The sequence below is a fragment of the Cucurbita maxima genome, unplaced genomic scaffold (assembly GCF_002738345.1).
Source record: "Cucurbita maxima cultivar Rimu unplaced genomic scaffold, Cmax_1.0 Cma_Scf00006, whole genome shotgun sequence".
NCBI lineage: Eukaryota > Viridiplantae > Streptophyta > Magnoliopsida > Cucurbitales > Cucurbitaceae > Cucurbita > Cucurbita maxima.
This window is the reverse complement of record NW_019272022.1, coordinates 6,020,942-6,036,361: the sequence shown is the minus strand read 5'-3', so window position 1 is coordinate 6,036,361 and position 15,420 is coordinate 6,020,942. Positions and strand designations below refer to the sequence as shown.

Below are 15,420 nucleotides of genomic sequence, written 5' to 3'. Positions count from 1 at the left end.
TTTTTTTTTTTTTTTTTTTTTTTTTTTTTTTTTTTTTTTTTTTTTTTTTTTTTTTTTTTTTTTTTTGTCTTCTGCAATCCGTAACACAGCGTCCACTTTCCGATTATCATATCTTTTGATTCGTAGTTCGGATCGATATGATTTCTTTGGCAAAGTTCTAGATCGTGTTACCGGCTATGTCCTAGTATTTTTTTGCTTGACTACTGGACGAGTTAAGAACGTCGGAAGTTCGCTCACCGGTCTCGGACGATTCTCGGATCTCCGCCTTCAGGTTGAGATCTCGGCCAAACTTCTTCACAGATCATGCATAGAGTTGTTCCTAGATGAATATATCAAGATTTCAGATCTTGATTCACAAAGGAAAACCGTAGATCTGAGAAAACGTTCAAGATCCTTACCTTGCGGGTTTTCCGATTTCTTGATGAAAAATGGGACTCCGGCCACCCACATTCTCTTTTCCCTTCCAAGAAAGGCTCCTTGCATCACGATCTTCACCGGAATAGAATCCGACGGTAGTTTTCGGTGAGTCTTCCGGCGGTTCATCCTTTCTCCTCTCTCTAGGTTCTCTCTGCCCCTTTCTCTCACTATTTCTCTTTTGCAGGCCACTGGATAGGTTTCATTTGGACCCCTTTAGTGGTTGGAGGGCAAACTTACCTATTTGCCCCTCTTCGACTTTCCTTTTTTTTTTTTTCTTTTTCTTTTTCCATTTCTCTTTCTTCGGGTATTACGTATTAATTCAACATTATCTTATATTCTCAGGTTATTATAATGAACATACTTTATTTTATAGAAAATTAATATGTTCCCACTAGCTTTACTCTTCCGTTTATTATATAATATTAGCATATACTATTTTGATTATAAATTAATAACCTAATGTGTATAACTAAAAGATATTATGTAACATATTTCAAGTTGATTAATAATTTACAAATTCATGTGATTCTTTGATATATATAAAATGGACTATTAATTTATTTCCAACGACAGTCGCATGGCTTAAACTGGATTGGGCCTAATTTGTTTAATGGAAAGGCCCACTTAGAATGGGCAAATCCAAGTGGATCCATTGGGCCTAATTTGTTTGATGGAAAGGCCCACTTAGAATGGGCAAATCCAAGTGGATCCATTGGGCCTAATTTGTTTGATGGAAAGGCCCACTTAGAATGGGCAAATCCAAGTGGAACCATTGGGCCCTCAACCTCTGGACTTTTTCAGTTTCATAATTTTAAAAATAATTAAATAAGTAAATAAGTAAAAAAGTGAGAATGGGACAAGGAGACAAAGTAATTGAAAGCTGACATGATTTTACGTACCTTCGGGCCCCACCTTCCCTCCAAACTAATTGTTAGATTATTTTTAATATTCCGTTTAATAACCACTTAATAAGTAGTTTTTATTTTTTAAAAATCATGTTTAGTTTTGTCATTTAATTTCTATTCTCAACTCGGGCACGGCGGCCCCATCTGGATTAATCATAGAGAGAGCCTCGGAATCCTGGGATCCAACGACCCTCTCAAATCTGGCTCTCATGTAAGTCAATTTCCCGTCCTTATCCGACGGCGGCGAGGGCAGAACGCCGGCACCCATCGAAACCCCTCTCAGCTGCTGCATAACACGAACCTCATCATCCGACATATGTTTCCTTCTAATAGAGTTGTTGAAGGAACACGACTCTCCACAATGGTATAATATTGTCCGCTTTGAGCATTAGCTTTCCCAAATGCCTCATTCCAATGTAAAGTGTATTCTTATATTATAAACTCAGGATCATTCCCTAAATTAATCAATGTGGGACACTTTCATCTAACATCTCTCCTTAATCGAGGCTTGACTCCTTTGTTCGATATTCGAGTCGAGGATTTGCCAATCTATTGGCATGGTTAAGTTTAGGGCATGACTCTGATACCATGTTGGACGAACACGACTCTCCACAATGATATAATATTGTCTACTTTGAGTGTAAGCTCTCATGACTTTGCTTTGGGCTTCCCCAAAAGGCCTCATTACAATGGAGAGTGTATTCTTAGATCATAAACCCATGACCATTCCCTAAATTAACTAACGTGGGACACTTTCATCTAACAGGAGTACCCAACTTTCCTTCCGTTGCAATAAACCGCCCACACCAATTCCTCCATCACCTTCTTCTTGTTCCTCTTCGTCTCACTCTCCAGCGCTATCCTCACTATATGCGACGCCATTTTCTTGTTCAGCACCACCGTTTGCATCGGCAATTCAATCACGAATATCAGCGGGCAATGGAGTGCTTGGAGGTGTGACCGAGTTGGGAGAGGAAGACGTAATTGTCCATGAATGGGGCGGAGTGGGAGATTGTTTTTAACGGGGTGACTTCATATAATACACTCATAATAATTGAGGTGACTTTCTATAAATTCTAAACGTGTTTTCTCCTTCACATTTTCTAAAACATTTATTTTAAACGTAATTCGAGACTTGAGCATATGTCGATATGGTCTACAAAACTCGAATTTCACACGATTGACACGTTTTAGACAAGTATGATCGAAAAATCCAATAAATGGTCATAGACAATACACCTTGAATAAGTATGACAACAATACTAACCTGGGTTAATTTTTTTCAAACCACACCTTTGATTTGGTTTGCAAGTTAGATGTTTTTTTGATTCTATCATCATAACCAACCCAAAGACAGAGTTGTTCTTAAATTAATAATATTTGTTTATATGCAACTGTGAAATTTCAGTTATTAACCTAACATGTATTATAATTAATATATTTTCTTTAAATGAACCATATATAATATATTTCAAAGACGATGAATTAAAATGGTGGGGTTATTTATTTATTCGTGTATATATATATATATATATATATGAAAAATGAACCTAATTTAAAAATTAAAAAAAATATTTTCTTTTGAGTTTTGAAATTTTGTATATAAAAAAACAATAGAAATAAATTTAAAAATTTTAGTAAACAAATATGAATCCAAAGTAATGTGATTTGAATATGAGCACTCCATATGATTAGGTCGTACATAATGGAACTCACTTTAATTTACGCTAAGTAGGAAGTTTCAATGAAAATTGATGCAATAATGTAACATCCCGAAGCAGATATTATTTGCTTTAACTCGTTATTATGGCACCAAAATACATGGTTACTATTTCAATAGAAATTTTATTTTTAGAAAAAATTTAAAAATTTAAAAGTAAAAAAAAAAGAAAAAAAGAAAAAAAAGAAAAATCTAGTTTGAAGTTTATAATATAATATTTGGTATAATTTAAAATTTTCAAAGAGTAAAGATTGATTACATAATTTTCTTTTTCGGAAAAAACGACATAAATGTTTTATTTTTGGCAGAATTTTTCAGAATGGAAAGAATAGGTATAAAATCGCAGCGAACCCAATTACCCTCCCTTTCTACTTTGTTGCCGCTGCCGCGCTCTTGCTCAGTTTCGCTCATCAGTTCTCCTCCGGTAACAAGTAAGTAATCTTCATTCTCTCCCTCTATGTCTACTGAAATTCGTTGGCACACTTTTAATGGAAAGTGAATGTTCGATTAATGTTCCCTAAGTATCCTGCTATGAACACACGACACTGGGCCGCTCACCATTGGCAAGCACTGAAGCACTACTGTGAACTTGGTTGGGCTGTCCTTGTGTTGTGAGTCGCATAAAATCCAGTTCCTAATATCTCCACGCTCTTTTACCTGTTGATTAATTAGTAAGCACGCCTGTCTGAAAGGAAATAGAGATTGAATGATTCGTTTTGATGCGTAGTTGATTTGAGCTTCAATCTAATTCTACCTGTTTGAAAAAATAGGACGTGTAAATTGTAGTTGAGATCCTTTTAAACATCCTTGGTGCGGAGAGGGAATCTAAAACCCTAGCGAGTCAATCAGGGTTTACACGCCAGGATGGTGCTAGTGGTCGCTTCGTCGTCTGTTGATTCGGGGATTGGTTGTTGGGACCTCCACACGGGTGCGGAACAACTATGTTACAAGTCTTGTGCTTCTCCTGCACATGGTCTTGTTTGTGTTGGTGAAAGGTTTCTCGCATGCTCTCAGCTTCGTGATCCCGCTGCCACCTCAGGCTCCGTACTCTACTGGTCTTGGTTTAAGGTACTAGTTATTGTGAGTGTGAGTGTTAAATGTCAATCGTCTGTTCCCCAATAGTGTGCTTAATTTATTTATCTCCGTGCAGCCTCAAGTAGAAGTTAAGAGCTTTCCGGCTGAACCAATAATGGCATTGGCTTCCAACAATGAGGGTACATATATCGTTGGTGGTGGTTTCTCTGGAGATATATACTTGTGGGAGGTAAAGTTCAGTTTATTTTCTAAAAGTAAAAAATAACGTGTGTTGTGGCATTATTTCTGAAATTCCTTGATTGTGAAAAACTATAGTCGTCCTCTTGTTATATTACTTGGCTGTTGCACATTCTTGGCTGTAGCATAAGCTGGCATATTGTTGTTGCAGGTTTTGAGCGGTAGACTGCTTATGAAATGGCATGCTCATTATAGGGCAGTTACTTGCCTAGAATTCTCTGAAGATGACTCCCTGCTAATTTCTGGCTCTGAAGATGGCTGCGTTAGAGTTTGGTCCCTTCTAAAGTACAAAAAAGTTTTATCCTTTAGTCGCACCTGTGTCTATTTAGATTTTATTGTCACTAATTGAAAATTTTCTTACAAATATGTTTATAACAGGGTATTTGATGATGGATGGCAAAGGGAATCAAAACATTTGTATGAACATAGTTTCACTGGGCATAATCTACCTGTTACTGATATTGTTATTGGCTATGGAGGATCCAATGCTATTATAATCTCTTCCTCTGTGGATCGTACTTGTAAGGTTTGGCACTCTATTGAATTTTCATGTTGATAGTATAATTTTGTGATGATGCGGCTGTATACCTTGGTGAATTAATTAGTTTTATGATCTCTTTGTCTTTTAATTTATTTATGTTTGCTGGTTAAGTACTTGAATTTGCTGTCTATTTGCATTGACTTGGTGAGTATTCCAAATAATCATTATCGTTCCAGATGTGTTCATCTACTAAAATTGGCGTACATGGCACAGTAACGATCAGTGAAGAAAAATTTGAGAAATAAGTTTTCCTATATATTGTTGGTACTAGATATCAATGTTATTTTTTAAAAAAGATTTCCTGAGACAGTTGAAGAGATTCTATTTGATTAGGGTGTTAAAACTATTGTGTGTAAAACCTTTCGTTTGCAACTCTTCAGAAATTCACAAGGTGAGAACTAGTATCTTACTTATAAAAGAGTTCTTGCTGAAAATGCATAAATGACATCAACTTCTGTGATCTATTCAAGAAGTTTTAGGTTGCAGTTAAGTTTCAATTCTAAATGTTCAAGAATTTTTTGAATTGTTTATGATTTATCACCAATGAGTAATGACTACTTTCCTATCTTAATTTCTCTCATATTAAATTTTCTTCCGGTGAGTCAAAATTGAGTAATATGTTGTATGCTAACTTGACTTTTCTAGGTGTGGAGCTTATCTAAGGGGAAATTATTAAGAAATATCATATTTCCTTCGATCATTGATGCAATTGCTTTGGATCCCGGTGAACATGTCTTCTATGGTGGTGGTAGAGATGGGAAGATCTACACTGCTGCGCTTAATGCTAAAAGCCCATCCAGCAGTGATTATGGATTGCATATTCTCGGCTCATTATCAAATCAGAGGTCTATTTTATTTTTTTTTGTTTTGTTATCACGTTAACCATTTTCTTGTCAACTTTCATTTAGTTATCTTACATTTTACATCAAGGGTTAAGTTTTCCTCTAAATTGTTTTGCTCTTTTTGGGGTCTAGAATGTTATCTTTGTCCCATAAAAATACAATTGCTTGACTAATGATATAATCATTCAATAAAAAGTTGAGGAATTTCAAGTGGCTATTAGTTCGGTGCACACGTTTACTTGCACCCGGGTTTTCTTTATGCCGGATATCATCTGTCTTTATGAATTTGCTGTATTCCCTAACTTATTGTGCTTCTGTTTTTTTTAACTAGCAAGTCTGTTACTTCATTGGCATACTGCTCAAGTGGTAATTTATTGATCTCTGGATCTGAGGACGGAGCAATCAAAGTTTGGGATACCAGAACCAATAATATTATTCGTGTTCTCAAACATTCAAAAGGTACCAAACCATCTAAATGTTATTATTTGCAAAATATCTATAAAGTTGCGGCTTATTTTCTTTGATTGACCATGTGTGTGAGATCTCACTTCGGTTGGAGAGGGGAACAAAATATTCCTTATAAGGGTGTAGAAACCTTTCCCTAGCATACGCGTTTTAAAACTTTGAGGGGAAGCCTGGAAGGAAAAACCCAAAAGAGGACAATATCTACTAGCGTTGGGTTTGGACTGTTACAATGCTGCATAAATAAATATCTTTATCAAGCTGCATTTTGTTTTATGTATGAGCCGTGCATTAGCGTTTCCCATGAATATGAGGAATAGGCAGTAAATCAACTTTGTCCTTAAACTGTGGCTCAGGGAATGCCTTTCATTGTTTATGCCAGATTGTTATATTATCTGCTTTGTAATTCTAATCGTCAGAGATTGGAGGATGTCTATTAAAAAATAAATTATGTTTGGAAGCTTGATAATTTTTGTCTCTTTATTTTTAATTTTTTCTAATTTTATGAACTTCATTCCATAAATTTATTTCCAGGCATATTAATTTATATGGTTTTTTTATTGCCCTAGCTAGTGCAGTCATCTCTTGCTTGGGGGTATTCACAACCTTCATTTTTCATTTATTATCTCCATGCAAATACACTGATGTTCCATACTATTATGCAGGTCCTGTAAATAATTTACTTATTGTTCAACACCAGCTCCTCCCGACTTCACAGCTAAATCCAACCTCCCAAGGTTCTTTGAGAAAGCATCGATCACTATTACCTCCTGCCCTTGCAAAATTCGGAAACTCGAAGGACGACGATGAAGACACTGGTGTTATCATTGGTCGATCAGGTCCTCCCATGGAATCCATGGGGTTTTCCCCCATTAGTTCTCATGTGATGGATCATCAAATCACAGAACTTCAGGTGCTTGCTCTCATTTTATCCCCCTTTTGCCGTGGCCCTAAGACTCCATTTTTTTCTTGGTAAATGATGTCGCATCCTGTCTTGTCCTGGCATAGGCATACACATCATTTAGTGATAACCCACATGTCTCTACACAGTTAAAAGTTGTACTAACATGCGGTTTCTCTACTTCAGCAACAGGGTTCTGCTGCCACAGGAATGGAGTTGGAAAGACTTAAGCGTGAATATGGAAAATCCATGCAAATGCAACAGCAGTGGAGAAAACTGTACGACAATTTACATCAATATTGTGTAAATGAGCTTCTGGATGGCGATCAAACTAAAATTTAGAAGACAATTCTGCTTGAACATCTATTCTTTTTGTTTTAAAATTTTGTTTAGTTCCATCTCGTGTTCTACAAATTGTATCATCAAGTTAGGTTAGTATTTGATGGAATTGTTAGGAAGCCATCCTTGATTAATTTTAATTCCCGAACCTTTTTTCTTGGATAAGATCTGTGCATGTTGGCACGAGTGCCCTAAATTTATATGAATACTTTTGGTCATGTGGGTATTTGATTCGGGTTGTATGAACAGCACTCGATATGTTATGATTTTTGGGGCAATTTTTTTCAGTTGCGCTTATATTCGTAGGAGTTGGGTTCAAGCTTTCCCCCGTCCCTTCTCATCAATAGATTCATATAAAGGAGTGTGGTTCGTTTATAAGTATCTATCTCTTCGTCTATCTCTGAATTTGGATTTTCGTCTATTTTTGAGTTTGGAGTTTTTGAAATTTTTTTATACATGCAAGTTTAATAGAAATAATTACTTAGGAATTAGGAAAACTAATGCCCCATAAAAAGATTCTTAAAAATAATTAATTAAGGACCCATTGCTTTGAATTATGAAAAAAATACTTAAAAAGAAAAAAAGAATTACAGAACACGTAACAAGAGCTGATTGATTTAGTAACATTAAAGATTATAAAACATGCTTATGTTATAAAGTGATAAGATATTAAAAAAAAAAATGATAGTGGAGCAGGTTAATTTGATATCATACTTATTTTTTTAATATTAAAATCAGTGGAAATTAAGGTGTTAAAATATTAATAAAATTAGCGACTTTACATATATTTTCATTAAATAAAGAATAATAGTTGACTTTATTTTTGCCAGCTGGCTTCAATGCGTCTCTCTGCTCTACTACGACGCGCGCGCTTTTCTGCTCCATCGTCCTCTCATTTTCAATTTCAACGCCTTAAATAGAGCGTTCATCAACCGAGTCTTCATTGGAAGGCAGTGTCGGAGCTACAAACCTATGGCTTCATCCATGTCTTCTTCGCCTAACACCAACAAAGACGTCTCTGAAGTAGCAGAGCAGCTCGGCATAATCACTGCGCCTTACGGTTCCTGGAAGTCGCCAATCACCGCCGATGTTGTTACTGGTGCCTCGAAGCGACTTGGTGGCACTGCTGTCGACGGCAATGGACGTCTTATTTGGCTCGAATCACGGCCCTATGAATCCGGGTACAGATATCGATTTATTCTCTCTTCAATTCTAAATTCGCTGGTTGTTCTCTTGTTCGGATTTAGCTCGAATCGCTTTGATTTTGTTGCTATTCAGTTTAGAAATATCGCTTTGTGTGATTCCGTTTAAAATGGTTTAGGCGGGGAGTGCTCGTAAAGGAATCGGAAAAGCCAGGGGATGAGCCTTGTGATATTACTCCGAAGGAGTTTTCAGTGCGGAACACGACTCAGGAATACGGCGGTGGTGCATTTGCGGTCGCGGGAGACTTCGTTGTCTTTTCGAATTACAAGGATCAAAGACTTTATAAGCAATCCTTAAACTCAGGTTGACTAGCAATTGATTAATCTAGACTTCTACATGTTGACTTATGGAATTGATGTCTTAGCCTTGGTTCACTTGATCGCTCCTTACCCTGTAAATGTGAATGTAAAGGACTTGGAACTTTCAATTACTGATAAACTAAGTTTTCACGCAAGCAGATTCGCCTCCTCAAGCACTAACTCCCGATTACGGTGGACCATCAGTCAGTTATGCAGATGGGGTGTTTGATTCTCGGTTTAATCGTTTAATTACTATTCAGGAAGGTATATTTTTCCATATAGTGTTTTAGAATTAGGAATTATCTGCAATTAACATATTTAACAGTGAAGTTTCTTTTTAGACACATGTATTTACATGCTTAATTTATTTCGTTTTGGTAGATGGACGTCAAAGTAGCTTGAATCCAATCAACACAATTGTATCAGTAGAACTTGACGGCAAGGATATTAATGGTATGCATATTGTCCGTTGCATGTACAAAATTTGTTGAACGCTCGTGCATAATATGCTGTAGTTACTGACGAATTTGAATTATTGACTTCGTGAATTAGTACCGTAATTTGTGCTAATTTTGGGTATGACTTTCAGAACCGAAGGTCTTAGTTGGAGGAAATGATTTCTATGCCTTCCCTAGAGTGGATCCCAAAGGGGAACGAATTGCGTGGATTGAATGGGGTCATCCTAACATGCCATGGGATAAATCTGAGCTCTGGGTTGGCTACCTCTCTGAGAATGGGTTAGTTGAACCATTCTCCTTGGTTGGTTGATCTTACTTTTCTAACGCGTCTCTTTGTTTCAGGTGTTAAATGTTACTGTTTCCTGTCATATATGATAATGCTTCTTTATTATCTTATCATATATGATAATGCTTCTTTATTATCTTTCACATGTTAATTTTGTTTTTAATTCTAATTTCTGTTCAAATGCTTTAAAGTTTCGCCTGAAAATAAATCAGATCTGCTTGTAGTAATAGCTTCTTCACTGGTGATAGGTATCTCTCTGCCACTTAGACTTGTATTTTGTTTTTATATCTATGGTTTAATCTCGATGCTTTTGATTGTTTTGTAGCGAGGTTTCCAAACGAGTTCGTGTTGCTGGTGGTGATCCAAAGCTTGTGGAATCTCCTACTGAACCGAAGTGGTCTGCTCAGGGTATGCAAATTAGCTTTTGAAAGGTTTAGAACTTGTACTCAATGTGTAAAAATTCTATGTGAGATCGAATCAGCGTCATGCATGGCTGATGATGCCATCAATTTTTGCCTGCCTCAGAATGGTTGGGTATCTTTACTTAAATGGTTCAAGTTTGTAGGGTTGTGACTGAATTTCTTAAATTGGCCATCATGGCTGAACGTAATGCTTGGGGTTATCCTGGTTCTTATTTATTTATTTTCGGAATGTGCAGGAGAACTATTTTTTATTACTGATAGACAAAGTGGGTTTTGGAATCTCTATAAATGGGTAAAGTTTTCCTTTTTCATTTTCTATTGGCTGTATTTTGTTTCAATTGCAGAACTATAGAAAATGCGAACTGTAATTTGTTTTTGAAATCAAGTAGACAGAAAGGTGGTTCTTTTTAATTCTGGTTTTCTGATAGCTTAAAGTTGGATAATCGTGCATGCATTAGTAAGTTAACTCATTTTCTAGAGATTCAACCTACGTTTTTTCTTTTTGAATTATGGATTGCAGTATTTACCTATGTTTATGACCTTGCTTCAATAGGATTTGTTCTATAGCTGTACAACTGTGTCTTTGAATTCTAAAGTATTTACCTATATTTTGTTACTCTTATTCCAGATATGCTAAAAAAATGACAAATTTAGAAGGAACTTGCGTAAAAATTTATTTTGTTTAATTGTATTTTAAGGTATGAAGCACACTGAAATGCAATAAGCCACTGGCTGTAAAAGAGAGTAAAGGTTTCTTTTCATTTTAATGACTATGAATAGTGGTTTTGTTCAATGATTTTTATTGGTGTAAATGTAAACACCCCTTCAGTGACTATAGTTAGTCTCTCTTCTTTACTCTCCTCAGTTGGAGATCTTTCTTGCAATGAATTAAAAGCTCTTTACCTCCCTTTATTTCATTTTTCAATGAAATCCATATCTCTTCTAAAAAATAAAGTTTTGTTTTATAACTAATCTCATGGGATTTGGCAAAATTCATAGAAAACTTGTAGAATATCTTAGGTATATGGTCACTTGTGGTTCATATGCATGTAATCTTGGACTCATCTACTTGGTTATATCGTTGCAAACACAGAAGTGATTCTTAACTGAAAGCGATATCTGATTGATTGTCAAGATGAACCCCTCATTTTATGGCCTATATTGAGAGAATCTGTGTTCTCTAACTACTTTGTCAACAAAACTGGAAAAGGGCATGTGGGGATAAAGATGATGGCCTACGAATGTGATGGTCTTTAAGGGAACTTTGTAAGAAGACACTTTTATAGGGTGGATTCTTTAATTATCTCTCGCTGAGTTAATTTTGAAATTCCCAGGCAAAGAAATAATGGAAAGAAAGAACTAGGTTTGGTTACCATTCTATAATCAAATCATTTGATATGGACCTCCTTTGCATATAAGTAACTACCTGGTTCCATGATATAATGGCACTTCTAACTCTTGCTTATCATGGAAACAGTTTGAGGCTAATGATGAGGTGGCTCCATTATATTCTTTAAACGCTGAGTTTTCCCGACCCTTATGGGTTTTTGGCACAAATTCTTATGAGTTCCTAAAGAACAGTGTTGGGAGAAACATCATAGTCTGCACCTACAGGTGACTGAAGAAGTTCCTATTTTGTATGCTTCATGCTGCATTTTTACCTCCTAGATTTTTTTTAGATATTCAACTGCCTTTCCTACCATGGTTCCTGCAGACAGCATGGGCGATCATATCTTGGAGTCTTGGATGAGGCGCAAAGTTCACTATCCTTGCTCGACATCCCATTCACGGATATTAATAATATTGTATGCTTTAAGATCTATTACACTTTGAGAACTTTGTATGTTCACTTTCGCGGAGGATTAGTTTTGTTTTGTCAGTGATATTTCCTTATATTAGCTCAACATGTTTATGTTTGCAGGCTCTGGGTCGTGATTGTATATATGTGGAAGGATCGACAGCACTTGATCCATCATCTATTGCCAAGGTCTCTTCTTTATGCCACAAACTGTCTTCTTTTCTTTTTCTTTTCTTTTCTTTTTTTTCTTGCATCACTTTCAGCCTTCTGTATTTCTGAAATTTCAAAAGTTCCTTGTCATAAAATGATGGATGAATTACTTTCTGCCTGTCTTTGACAATGCCACTTTTCCATACAGGTGACCCTAAATGAAAGAATCTTGGAAATAGTACATTTCACTATTATCTGGTCTTCTTCGCCGGATATTTTGAAATTTATGTCATACTTCAGCCTTCCTGAGTTCATTGAATTTCCAACCGAAGTTCCTGGTCAAACTGCTTTTGCCTACTTTTATCCGCCGACCAATCCTATTTACCAGGCTAGTCAGGATGAAAAGCCTCCACTGTTGTTGAGAAGTCATGGTATGTTGCAATTATGCTGTCATTAACCTTCCAGTGTTCGGGGGAAAGAGTTCAAACCATTATCCTGATTTTTTTTTAGACTTTTTGCATATCAAGTAGGGTGTTGGATTGTTTTCTGTTTATTTCGATGGAATATTCTTTTTAATATTTGTGTTATTTTGTAAGAGACAGGAAAAAGAATTTTTTGTACTTGACCTTAATAAAGTGCTGCAAAACTGGAAAGAATTCTTACTGCCTACTGGCATTTATTTCTAGTTCGGCTCTGGCGTAGCTCCTTCTTGAAAAATAAATATATAATAGATATTGCATTACAGGAGGGCCAACTGCTGAAACACGTGGAATTTTAAATCCTAGCATTCAATATTGGACTAGTCGAGGCTGGGGTTATGTTGATGTCAATTATGGTGGTAGCACTGGTATGTTTGCGACCATTACTAGTGTAGTATTGAACAAAAATTTTCTTTGCATGTTCATGTTGCTTCCTTCTAGCCTTTCTAAATTCTCTAATGATCAACTCTTCATTCCTCGTAATGCTGAAATGCTTGATACTTGCCAACTGGCTTCTCTCATTGAGGAATGTTTTTCTTTGCTAGTATAGTTAGTTACTGTGGTATTTATAATTTTGGCTCTAAGGTTATGGGAGAGAGTACCGAGAAAGGCTTTTGAGGCAGTGGGGAATTGTTGATGTCAATGACTGCTGCAGTTGTGCAAGATTTTTGGTGGCGCCTCCTACAGTCTTGCTTTCTTTAGAACTTCTGAGTCATGACTAAGTATTGTTACACCTTTCTAGCCTTTGGTAATAGCAAACCGTATTGTTTTCTCCAGGTGAACTCTGGAAAGGTTGATGGAGAACGATTATGTATCACTGGGGGCTCTGCTGGTGGATATACCACCTTAGCTGCTCTTGCTTTTAGAGATACGTTTAAGGCAGGAGCTTCCTTGTACGGGGTGAGTTTCTAGTCCTATGCTAATCTGATGTCTTAGAATTATCCAAGTGATAAGAATAGCTCTCGAGCCAAAATTGATGATATGAATTATACTCATTTTATGTGTTGTTGAACTGTTTTCTGTTGTACTGCTTGCATTAAAACAAAAATTAAATGCTGATGGTGTGGTATAATTTTAAATTTTACTATAATCGCTCACTACCATTGCCAAAATATTGTGGCCAATGGAATCATCTGGTACTTTTAGGATGTTTAGCTACAACACCTGTTGGTGATTTTATAGTCACAAATAGAGATTACTGCTCTTTATATTCCAGGCTGTCTGAGTGCATGGCCGACTATCATCTCTAGTTGTGTTGATTTTATAGCTTTTTTTTTTTTTTTCTAAGTTTGTACAGAGTAATTGTTCTTTTAACCCTTTCCCTTTGGTCATAGCTCCCTTCTGCTTTCTGTTAACACACACACACACATAATTGACTTCGCTTGCTAAATTTTGAAACTATATGCCTTGCAACAGTCGACTGATTGTAGTTCCCATGATCTTTGTATAGATAGCTGACTTAAGCTTGTTGAGAGCAGATACACACAAGTTCGAATCTCATTATATCGACAATCTCGTTGGTGAGTTAAAGAACCAAATAAAGAATCTTATAATTTATTGTCTTCTCAATTCAATCATTGTGAACTCTGATACAATTATAATGGACTGCAGGGAATGAAAAAGATTACTTTGAGAGGGCACCGATCAATTTTGTTGAGAAATTTTCTTGCCCTATAATCCTATTCCAGGGATTGGAGGACAAAGTATGCTGATTGTTTTCTCTTTCTTCTCCTGTTAATGTTGACGTAAACCATGAAACATTATGGACTTTTATATCTTTATGTAAACGGAGGCCATTGGTTTGATGGGGTTTGCACTTTGTATTAAATTTTCAGGCCGTACTGCCTAATCAATCTCGTAAGATTTATCATGCCTTGAAGGATAAGGGCTTGCCTGTTGCACTAGTGGAGTATGAAGGAGAAGAACATGGTTTCCGCAAGGTACACGGCACTGCATCTTTTAAGTAACAATTCTAAGTTTTTGCATTGGGGTATAGAATGCTAAATTTGTGTATTTAATACAGGCAGAAAATATTAAATTTACCCTCGAACAGCAAATGATGTTCTTTGCTCGATTTGTTGGACGATTCCAAGTTGCAGACGATATTAATCCAATCAAAATTGAAAACTTTGACTGAGGATATGCCTGCTGGTATATTTGGAAACCTTCTACTTTGTGAATTTCACGGAATGGTTTTGTGAGATCTTCTGTCAATAACTTCAACACAGCATTTGGACGAACAATGGTTTGTGTTGACTATCTTGTGGTTTGTGTTGACTATCTTGCTCCAGGTCCATATGATGAAAATATGGCAGTAAGTTTGGAATCGCTTTAAACCATGACGGGTGTCTTGGATGGGTTTGATTGCTTTATTTCCAACCTTTTGAAGGACAGTTTTAATGAATAAAAGCATCTCATTTTATTTACAATTTTGTATAACTAAAATTTCCTCTTCTTTATTTATTTATTAATTTTTATTTTATTTTTATAAATTATATATAATAAGCAAGGGTATTCCCTCTGATTGTGGAAATTTCTTGAAAGTTTTGTACGTAGCATTCATGTTTAAATTTTCACTGGTAGGGGTAGACAAAGTAAATTTATTGAAGGAATGGATCTTAATTATATAACTATAAACCCCAATATCTAGGGATTTAGTTAGATTACCTAGTAGTACGTAGATTTATTTTTTTTGTATTGTTACTAGCATGCAGGGATTTATTTAGATTTATGTCTCTACATTGTTACTTAGTGTATTTAGTTAGCCTTCTTGTATTATAAAAAATACATGTATGTGAGCTAAATAATTTACACTTGCAACATGGCCTTTTCTATGTTTGAGGCTATCGATTTAGGAATGTTGTACGGGCTAATGATTTCCTATGGACAACGTAGTAATGGAAGAAGCAATGTAAGGGTTCTTGAT

The 15,420-nt window shown here is 36.0% G+C and overlaps 3 protein-coding genes across 3 annotated transcripts; 2 read left to right on the top strand and 1 right to left on the bottom strand.

The window, feature by feature from the left end:
- Positions 1-1,425: 1,425 nt before the first annotated feature.
- Positions 1,426-2,465, bottom strand: LOC111480793 (protein MIZU-KUSSEI 1-like). The gene is made up of 3 exons (XM_023125958.1): positions 2,458-2,465; positions 2,087-2,352; positions 1,426-1,652 (listed from the first exon to the last, which is right to left on the bottom strand). The coding sequence occupies exons 1-3, from the start codon at positions 2,463-2,465 to the stop codon at positions 1,426-1,428; spliced, it is 501 nt and encodes a 166-aa protein (XP_022981726.1).
- Positions 2,466-3,360: 895 nt separating this feature from the next.
- LOC111481134 (protein ROOT INITIATION DEFECTIVE 3) lies at positions 3,361-7,698 on the top strand. Its single transcript, XM_023126483.1, has 9 exons — positions 3,361-3,473; positions 3,813-4,110; positions 4,193-4,306; positions 4,466-4,599; positions 4,693-4,840; positions 5,501-5,700; positions 6,029-6,156; positions 6,825-7,072; positions 7,247-7,698. The coding sequence occupies exons 2-9, from the start codon at positions 3,907-3,909 to the stop codon at positions 7,400-7,402; spliced, it is 1,332 nt and encodes a 443-aa protein (XP_022982251.1). The 5' UTR covers positions 3,361-3,473; positions 3,813-3,906; the 3' UTR covers positions 7,403-7,698.
- Positions 7,699-8,239: 541 nt separating this feature from the next.
- LOC111481105 lies at positions 8,240-14,923 on the top strand. Its single transcript, XM_023126439.1, has 18 exons — positions 8,240-8,580; positions 8,721-8,905; positions 9,061-9,165; positions 9,283-9,354; positions 9,491-9,638; positions 9,971-10,053; positions 10,304-10,359; positions 11,545-11,681; positions 11,782-11,872; positions 11,989-12,054; positions 12,224-12,446; positions 12,761-12,862; positions 13,080-13,165; positions 13,272-13,394; positions 13,945-14,014; positions 14,106-14,197; positions 14,330-14,434; positions 14,518-14,923. The coding sequence occupies exons 1-18, from the start codon at positions 8,372-8,374 to the stop codon at positions 14,629-14,631; spliced, it is 2,067 nt and encodes a 688-aa protein (XP_022982207.1). The 5' UTR covers positions 8,240-8,371; the 3' UTR covers positions 14,632-14,923.
- The last annotated feature ends 497 nt before the right edge of the window (positions 14,924-15,420 follow it).

Coding starts and splice junctions, on each gene's coding strand:
- LOC111480793 (XM_023125958.1), bottom strand. Junction 1,653..2,086: donor AAGGAAAGTTGGGTACTCCT/GTTAGATGAAAG, acceptor TCAACAACTCTA/TTAGAAGGAAACATATGTCG.
- LOC111481134 (XM_023126483.1), top strand. CDS start 3,907: ATGGTGCTAGTGGTCGCTTCGTCGTCTGTTGATTCGGGGATTGGTTGT. Junction 4,841..5,500: donor CTGTGGATCGTACTTGTAAG/GTTTGGCACTCT, acceptor TGACTTTTCTAG/GTGTGGAGCTTATCTAAGGG. Junction 6,157..6,824: donor TGTTCTCAAACATTCAAAAG/GTACCAAACCAT, acceptor ACTATTATGCAG/GTCCTGTAAATAATTTACTT.
- LOC111481105 (XM_023126439.1), top strand. CDS start 8,372: ATGGCTTCATCCATGTCTTCTTCGCCTAACACCAACAAAGACGTCTCT. Junction 12,863..13,079: donor CAATTATGGTGGTAGCACTG/GTATGTTTGCGA, acceptor TTTGGCTCTAAG/GTTATGGGAGAGAGTACCGA. Junction 14,015..14,105: donor TTATATCGACAATCTCGTTG/GTGAGTTAAAGA, acceptor AATGGACTGCAG/GGAATGAAAAAGATTACTTT.